Raw genomic sequence first — 10,134 nt, 5'->3', positions numbered from 1 at the left:
TCATTAATGATCATTTTTGGGAGAATGAAAGCCAAATACCAATAAATACTAAGGGACGAAAGCACAGATTTAATAATTTGCACTCGTCCTGCATATGTTAAAGCCAACCCCTCCCATCCAGCAATACAAGACTTAATTTTATTCAGCAAGGGTAGGCAATCAGATATCGAAAGTCTAGATGATATTGAGGGGGGCCCTAAATACCTCATCGGCAATTGTCCCTCCTGTAACTCAAGCATCGTCAGTAGCTCCTCTTTCATTCCTTGAGCCGCTCGGGACAGTATGAGATGACTTTTTTGCGCATTCAACCAAAGCCCCGACCAATCACCAAATCGATCCAGTCTGTCCTTGAATACACGTCTAGTGTCCACTGCTGCTCGACTGAATAAAATAACATCATCGGTGAAACTCAGTTGGAAGATATTGGAGGATTCACATTTTCAATGAAATTGGAAGCGTCCATCTTGCTCAATAATTTGGAGGAAGACCAAGTGCATCACTTCCATAACAAGGAAAAAGAGGTATGGAAATAGAGGATCACCTTGGCGAAGCCCTCTTGAGCCCACAAAAAAATCGTGTGCCTTCCCATTCAAGCCCACCGAGAATGATGGTGTTGTAATACACTCTTCAATCCATCTCATAAATATGACCGAGAACCCGAATAATTAAAGTGTGGCAAGGAGGAAATCCCACTCCACAGTATCATATGCTTTACGTATGTCCACTTTCAAGGCACACTGTGGAGGTAATCGCTTCTGATTATATCCGGTGAATAACTCTTGTGCCATCATGATGTTATCCCCGATACTCCTGTCAGGTATGAAAGCCGCCTGACAAGGACTAACAAGCTTGCCTAAGACCACACTCAAACGTTGGACCAGTAGTTTAGCAATAACCTTATAAATCACATTGCAACAAGAAATGGGACGAAAGTCAGCTACAGTAATAGGAGAGTGTACCTTGGGAATAACCACCAAGAGTGTACAATTGACATGCTTTAAAAGTTTCCCCGTAGCAAAGAAATCCAAGAGAGCTCTAGTGACTTCATCACCCACGACTGTCCATGCACCTTTAAAAAATCCCGACGAATAGCCATCCGGCACTGGAGCTTTGTCCTCTGTTATATCAAACATCGTCAGTTTCACATCCTCAGTCGTGAAGGGCTTGATAAGGTGCGCGGCTTCGTCCTCATCCAAAAGATGTCGTGCCCAAGACCTCAAAAACCGCAGATCCAGCACTTCCGTTGTCAATTTCCGCCAAGTAAGGACTGATAATAGGAGAAAAACTCCTCACTCACCGCATCAGGATCGGTCTGGGTGAATCCATGACCATCGTTAATCTGTAACACCCTCTTCACTGCACGTCGATGTGCAATCTTGTGAAAGAATACACGTGTGCACTGGTCTCCTTCCCTCATCCACAGCATCTTTGCCCTCTGTTGTAACATATTCTGTTCCAACTTGGTTGATTTTGCATACACTAATCGACAATAATGCTCTAAATATATGTAAAACTCATCATGTCTGTTCAAACTGACCAGATTTTGCGCCATGTCAAAAAACCTTTTGCAAGCTAGATGTTATGTGAAAGGTTCCCTTTCTCCCTTCTTAATTCACAGAAAATAGGTTTCAAGGCTTTCAACTTTCGAGTGACCGCATACATAGGTATACCAACTATCTCATGCTGTCAAATCTGCTGCACTCGTGAGATAAAAGACGGTGGGAGCGTAAGGTAGTTATCACATCGAAACATACCTTCAAACTGCCTCTGAGAGTCCCCGAAAATCACCAAGGGTGAATGATTAGACATACGGGGGGTGAGGCATGTATAGGACAGCGTCGGATATCTCAACATCCAAATATCATTCGTGAGGATCCTATCCGGATGAGTGAGACTAGCGCCTGCCTCTGAGACTGAGATGAGTGCCAAAGAGTTAGAATTAGCTGCTTCGGTCCCTATACCAGCGAACTACGTAGGAACTCAGTATGACCTTTAACTCGTTGGAAGGAAATCCTCAATCAGTTGCTGAGCGGAGACTTTTTCCTTCCTCGAAAGAAGCCAAAGCAGAAGAGAATCCTTCTCGCTTTCACCTAAGAAAGTGAAGTACTTTCTTGCTTGATATATCCATGCAAGTAGGTAGGGAAAGACAACATTGGCTTCGAGCTGCCTGAATATGGAATTCCCTCAGCCGCTTCCAAAGGTTGCGTGGGCTAGCACTGTAGTTATGCCAAATAAACCATTCACCCTGCATAAGCATAAGAGTCCACTATTCTGAATACAGGAATTAAATTCTTCCATCGCCATCCTTATATCGCCCGATGTACCACAAACTTCAGTAAGATCTCTAACTGCATTGAAATCCCCTCCAACCATCCATGGGATATCAACACAATTTAGCAATAGAGCCTCCAAGGTACCCCAAAGATCCCTCCTAGAAGGCACCTCATTAGCACCATAAATAATAGTAATGATAATAGGATTATGCGAGGCTCTAAATGTAATACGAGCATGGATAAATTGAGATCCCAACGACAGCACATCAACATCAATAAAGTTATCATCCCATGCCAACCGAATACGGTTACCAACAGTTGCATAATCCACAAATCATTTCCACTAAGGCATTAAGAAAGACTGAATACGAGAAATATTATTCAACTGAACACGAGTTTCAATAAGACCAAATAACTGTAACCTGAACTCTGCAACTAGATCTCTAACAGCTAGTTGGTGGTCCCGCTTGTTCACGCCGCGAACATTCCATATGCCAACATTCAACATGGTTCAAGGCATAAAGGGCTGCATGCTTTAGGACCCCCAAGAGCTTCATCTGCTTCATCAGTCAATTGTAAATCATCAAAAGCATTATAGGTAACAATGGCCTTAGCCTTATCCACTCGACTCAGCCCCGTCTCCTTCGTTAGTATGTCTCGATTTTCAACTTGCTCGCTATAAGCTGACTGGTTAGTTCCCTTCTCACAACCGTCTCGAGCAGGACCCAATTTTAGTACATAGACAGTCACCGGAGGCTTGATAGATTGGACCACTTTCTTCACCTCACACTCTTTGGCACTATGACCTAACGTCATACAACTGGTACACTTTAGCGGCAACCACTCATACTCAATGTCGATCTTACAGGGTGATTCTCCTCCATCTTCATCAGGACTCATCATGATAATATGTTTTAGCAATTTAGAGATGATATCAAGCATCACACACACACGAGCAAAATCTAGTCTCGTGCATGCTCTTGTAATGGCGTCCGGATACAACGGTTTCCGCACACCACTAGCCACCGTGCTAAGCCCTTCCTTAGTCCGTAGTTCCATTGGAAGATGACGTAATCGGATCCAAACAGGAACTTGCGTATGCTTGAGCTTTCTCATCACCATACCCGGTTCCCACTTTTGCAGGACAATAGGTTGTCCTTGGAACAACCACGGTCCCCCTTCAATAACCTTTTCCATGTCAATAACCGTTTTGAATTGGAAGAAAAAGAACCCATTTGCAGTCGTATTGGCCTCACGCAAAGCTGGCCATACAAATTTGGCGTATTCCTTCAAGTAATGAAAGCAAGGCCGTTTCCCAAGGAAATATCCCACAGCCGTAGATCTCCATCGTCGAGAACCCTTCTGGATAGAATCTAGTGTCGGACATACAAGATCTCACCATTTTGTACCATCGGAGCAATATACGATAAAGTTTTTCGGGAGGAATTATTAAAAGCATCAGCTATTTTATCATCCACAACAGGCTCAGGACATGCATGCAACGGAATATTGTCAATAAATAACCTGGTGGGGCCAAATTGTACCTTAGGGGCTTGTTTGTATGCCATCTCATGAACTTTATCCACATCATGCACCCGTTTCTCCAACTGGACAGCAGCATTTATCGCATTGTTCGAACCCATGCTGTCCACCTCATCCTTCCCATTACTCGCCATGTCAGCCTCCATGTCAGCACACTAATCCACATGAAATTCAGCCCGATTATCATCGTCAACGCACCGCCTTCGCTGATCGAACAAATTGCTCGCTAACCTGGCCGCTGGCCCATCTGTACGGCCTTTCGTCGAAACAGTGGCCGCTGGCCCATCTGTACGGCCCTTCGTCGGAACAGTCTGCGAGCAACCAGCCGGAACCTGCTGCTTGTCTCCATACTCTGCTGCAGTAACATCTTTCGCATGTTCAAGCACTGCAACCCTCTTTTCTGGCGGGATATGTATTTCTCCCGTGCGTTTTTCGGTCATAGACATTGGCACCAGCGTTTTCCTTGGCTGTTGATGCATAACCTCTTGTCTCGACCCACATCGGCCAAATTTGGCTTCCCGCCGCACCTGCAATTTTTTCAGTGCATCCATGGACGCATAGTCACCATCAACCACTCTGTACGCCAGATTCAAGAACTCCTCAATATTGAATTCAGCCAGCGACTGGTTTGCATCACCTTCTTCATTGTCATCGCTAGGGTTCGCTTGGCCAAACCCTAGATACGATTTATCCCCCCCCCCCCCCCCCCCCCCCCATCATCAAGACTTCTCTTTTATCCATAGGAATCCGACCTCCATCCCCAATATTACTAAAGCAATCGTCTGTATCCAGAGAGGAGCCAATTTCTGTGGTCTTGCTCCCCAGCGCCGCGTCTCCCATGCAAAACCCTTATTTCAAAATTCCTCAAGTTCTTGGATTTTCAAACACAGAATCTTCTGCTATAGCAATTAGTTTGGAATCGCGGCCTGGCTGAAACAGCACAGCAATTCAAAATCCAAAACCGCTGCCCAACTTGTGATTCTTGCTGTTACTTCTCAGACTCTTGGTAGCAAAACACAGACTTATCGTATTCAATGCAGCAGCAGATTTCTTCTCATCCCAAATAATATTGGTCACATCTAGATATGTATTAAAATCTTCTTGAATATATGGTCAAGTGCGACTCGTAGTTTCCGCCCTAGCATTTATTACTGAGTGTACTTTTTTTAGGGGTCATTTTCTAGATATTGGATGTCAATTATTATTATGTTTGTTCAATTTTAGAAGAAAATCGTGATTTCCGTGCAGTATAACTAAAATTTGAATGAAATCTTATAGTTGGAATTGAATTTCCTATTTTAAATCAAATTACAAACTTTATTCTAATTAGTATATATATATATATATACACCATATATATAATTTATTTTAAATAAAATAATCAATGTAATTTTTATATATGTGGATATATATATTAAAATAAAATAAAAAATAGAAAAAAATTTACAATAGAAAATTCCATGTGTTTTTTTTGTACCCGTAAAACATCATATTCTTCCATCCACAATTTCCATTAATACAAATTGCAATATATATGAGGTGCAAAATCAATTTGCAATAAAGATGTAGCTTTCATATTGTGTAGTTCCTCGTCTCAAATTGAATTTTTTTATTTCATTCAATATACAGACATTATATATAATATTTTTTTAAGTAATATATACGACATAAATTAATTATACATATCATATGTTTAACATTAAATAAAATAAAAGATACTACGTCTCTCATCTCACCGCCACTCACCACTCCACTTATTGCAATGGTCATTAATGACAATTGGTAAGGCCACCGGCAGACCAAACAGGGCACCCGTCTCTGTTAGAATTTTCTGTCTGTTATACCTATAAAAGAGGACACTCGCACTAAGCAAATTAAACCGATCGAGCAAGAAAAATAGTATGGGTTCTCTTCCAAGCCCACACTTTGTCATCTTCCCTTTCATGTCTCAAGGCCACACCATCCCTATCCTCTACCTCGCCCGACTCCTCCACCGCCGATCCGCCGCCGTCACCATCTTCACCACCTCTGGAAACTCCCCTCCAATCCATGCATGTCTCCAGGACACCGATGTCTCAGTTATCGAACTCCCTTTCCCTCAGAACATAGAGGGCATCCCTCCCGGCGTAGAGAACACTCACAAATTGCCATCCATGGCCTGTTTTCTCCCTTTTGTCCAATCCACGAAACTCATGCAAGAAAGCTTCGAACAGGCCCTCGAATCCCTTAACCCTCCTGTTTCCTGCATAATTTCTGACGGGTTTCTCGGGTGGACTTTAAAATCTGCTAAAAAATTTGATGTTCCGAGGTTTGTTTTCTTCGGGATTGGAAATTTTTCATTTACTATGTACCAGATCTTGGTCACGGAAAGGCCTCATGCAGGAACGAATTCGCCGGATGAGCCCTTTTCCATGCCTGATTTTCCAGGGCTCACGCTGACAAGAAATGACTTCGACCCACCGTATAATGATATCGAGCCGTCGGGCCCGTATGTGGAGTTCATGGCGGAGCAGATGGCTGCGGCGGCGATGAGCCACGGGATAATCGTGAACAGCTTCTACGAGCTGGAACAATGTTACGCTGATTATTGGAACAAGAAAATTGGCCCAAAAAATCTGTGTGTTGGCCCACTCTGCATGGAGGCGGCGGCGCCGACACAGGCCCTGGAAAAGCCGAGTTATACACAATTCCTGGACGGAAAATTGGCTGAGGGTGAACCCGTTTTGTACGTTGCTTTCGGGACTCAAGCAGAAGTGTCAGCGGAGCAACTGCAAGAAATTGCTGCGGGATTGGAACAATCTCAGGTGAGTTTCTTGTGGACTTTGAAGCCCAAAGGGTTGGAATTCTTGCAGAAATTTGAAGAGAGGGTGAAGAGTAGAGGAATCGTGGTGAAAGACTGGGTCGATCAGCAACAAATCCTCCGGCACGAAGGAGTAAAAGGGTTTCTCAGCCACTGCGGATGGAACTCAGTGATGGAGAGCATATGCGCCGGCGTACCCATTCTTGCGCTGCCGTTCATGGCGGAGCAGCATATGAATGCAAGATTTGTGGCGGAGGAAGCTTGCGTGGGGCTGAGGATCATGCCGAGCAGCGGATCCGTCCGGGGATTTGTGGCTGCGGAGGAGGTGGAGAGAAAGGTGAGAGAGCTGATGATGGGCGTTGAGAAAGGAGCGGAGGTGCGGAAGAAGGTGGAGGAGTACCGCGACGCTGCGTGCGATGCCGTGAAAGAAGGCGGTTCATCGACTCGCACGTTGGATATGCTGATTGATGAGGTTGCCCGGAAAAGACAGACATTTTCCTCTGGCGGGAGTGCAGCGTGTTGTCCTGATGGCCAGCGTTTCGATTCCGATCACAAGAGGCAACATGCACAGTTTTAGAATAGAAATATCTAAATAACATTATATTTTACATTTTGTTGAATATATAAATATTATATGAATAAAATTTACATAAATTATATATTAGTCAAAACATTTTACATACCATATGCGATTCCTAAAATTAAATAAAGTAGAAAATACTTATACTTATCTGAGTTAACATAATATATTAAATACAAAAGGTGGATATTCATATTGAGTAAATATCCACATATTTGTTAGGATCCTCTGAAATCGATTATATTGTCTTTTGTTGATATGGAGTCAGAATAAAAGAAAAAACTTATTCAAGTGATATTTAATGTTCTGTGCATTAAGTATATAATTGAATGACACATGCCCCTTATATTTTTAAAAAAGAGCAAATTACAAGAATTTTCAGTAAAATTTATTTAATTACAAATATTCTCTCGTTATATAAAAAATTATAGATATTCCACCTGAAATTACAAATATTTTAATAAATTCCCCCTACAATGAACTGTTAAATGAGGTAGTTGTTAGGGTATCTTTTTAAAAAATATTCAATCATCTACCTGCACAACGTATTTTGCACCAACTATCGTATCATTTGTAAGTTCGATTAATTGACCTGGAGTCATTAATTGTCTCATAAAAAGGATTTTACTTTGAACCTCGAAAAATATTTTTTTTGTCCGAAGCTGTACGGTTCAAATTAAATTATTTATATTGTGATTATATTTATCATGTGATTGACGTACGATTATCGAAAAGATGACGGGAACTTTGGATTTAGCAAGGCGTATGGAAGCAGCTCACGAGTCGCATGCAGATTGCAGGAAGGTTGCAGTCTTCGACACTGCGTCGATTGCCTGCCGCTCTGTTAGCAACTTAGTCCTGAAAGTTGCGCCCCGTTCCTCGTACCGGCACACATCTCAATGGCTGCGCTTCTCCAAAACTATATATAAAAAAAACTGTATTATTTGATGATGTCAAGGTTGCATGTATCAGTTGTACGGAGAATTCTATACATTCATGTTCGATGACGTACATTTGGGTACCCAAAGAAGGATGGGTAGAATTCTCGATGTTTATATAACCCCAAGAAGGCGATTCTACAACCTTTTTCTTTTTTATTTAAAAGAAACATATATATAAAGATAATTAAAAAAAATTTTAAAATTTAATGTAATTAAATATAAATTATTTATAGTTTGAAAAATTATATCTAATATCTTGATGTGTATTTTCGTTTAACAAATAATTAAGTTTTTTAACAATTAAAATTAACTGAATTTGTTGATATTAATAAAAAATTAAAAAAATTATATTTATCTCCGATTGGCTTATTACTGATTTATTGCTGGTTAAATATATATTTTTAGGGAAAAATCCAAGAACCCCTATGATTTCATAAATGTTTAAAAAATTCCTGTGAAAATTAAAGTATCAATTACACCTCCTATGATATAAAACAAAGTTAAAAAAAAAAAAAATCCTGAGGAAAAGGTTGTCAACACATGTGCGTTAAAGATAAAGATTTGTCTGAATTCTTCTTTCACATCTAATATATATAATAAATCTTAAAATAATATATAAAGATTTATTAATAATAAAATATTATTTCATATGTAAATATGTAATCCTATTAATATTTTTAATATAATATTTTTTAATTTCAATTAATTTAAAAAAAAACAGCATCACTATAGAGGAGGGCGCGCCCCGTCCTCGCCTAGCAGCAAGGGCGATGCAGGCGATGGCAACATGACGCCATCGCTCAGAAGTAGTTCTGCTTAACGCGTCGGCGAAACGCGCGGCAACAATAAGGTGCGAAGGTCGGGTGCGGGCCTGGCTGTTTTAAAATAATAATTTTATTTTTATAAATAATAATAATTTTAATTTTTATAAATTATAATAATTCATATAATAAAATTTTATTCAACATATGATCCAACTCATTTTCTAAAGCCACATAGAACTAAAACCCCCCCAAAAAATATCCACTTTGCATGCTATGTCATTTTTTGGTCAAAAATTAAAATTTCGGCGATTGAATGACTAAATTTCATCAATTTTAAAATTTAATGAATTTACAAAAAATGGACTAATTATCGGACTAAAATTAATATTGAGCATATTTAACGGACTAAAAGAATAATTTTTCTATATAAAATTTAATATAAATGATTTTGAAGATATATCTTTTCCATATAAAATTTTTTCTAAATAAGTTTTATATATTATAGGTATATTTTAATAGGTCCAGGTTGACCAGAACGGGCATTTTAGTCATTGTCTCTGAAAAAATAGATTTAAGTTGACCAAAGGGTGGTATGAGTCATTATTCATAATATATGGGTGATTTTTTTATATTTTAAATCACAAGGGGTTTTTCGATATTTTCTCATATCATAGAGAGTCAAATGAATTTAACTGTATATTCTTTTAACTAAATTACTCTCATACATTTTCACGCGTTAATGCATGTGCACATGTATATCTTCACCATTATAAGAATAATTTAGTTGGAAAAAAATTATTTGACCGGCAACAAGTCAGTAATAAATCAAGCGATGGTAAATATCAATTTTTATTTAATTTTTTTTTTGTTAATATCAGCAAATTTGGTGAATTTATACTAATGAAGGGATTTATTTATTAAACAGAAGCAAATATCAAGAGTGCTAAATATAATTTTCTAAACCACAAAATTTTTTATGTAGTTACACCAAATCAGAGCAAGTGAATGTAATTATTCCATATACATATATATATATATATGTATATATATTTAAAGGTTCAAACTAAAATTTTAATTATCTTAGAATAACGGGATTCTTGTTTTCTTTTTCTTTATTTTCCTATTTATGAAGCAGTTTGCGGGTATATAATGGTATCTAGACTGCATTAAAATGCTAGTGATCTTATCAAGGTACTCGTGGTTCACCTCATAGTAGACTAGGGACGGCAACAAG

At 39.3% G+C, this 10,134-nt stretch overlaps 1 protein-coding gene across 1 annotated transcript; it reads left to right on the top strand.

The window, feature by feature from the left end:
* Window positions 5,646–7,304, top strand: LOC105157194 (UDP-glycosyltransferase 90A1-like). The gene has a single exon (XM_011073529.2). It carries the CDS (start codon window positions 5,717–5,719, stop codon window positions 7,190–7,192), a length of 1,476 nt encoding a protein of 491 aa, XP_011071831.1. The 5' UTR covers window positions 5,646–5,716; the 3' UTR covers window positions 7,193–7,304.

This window comes from Sesamum indicum, linkage group LG3 (assembly GCF_000512975.1).
Source record: "Sesamum indicum cultivar Zhongzhi No. 13 linkage group LG3, S_indicum_v1.0, whole genome shotgun sequence".
In the NCBI taxonomy this organism is placed as follows: domain Eukaryota; kingdom Viridiplantae; phylum Streptophyta; class Magnoliopsida; order Lamiales; family Pedaliaceae; genus Sesamum; species Sesamum indicum.
The sequence above is the reverse complement of the archived record's forward strand: the minus strand, read 5'-3'. Positions and strand labels throughout refer to the sequence as shown.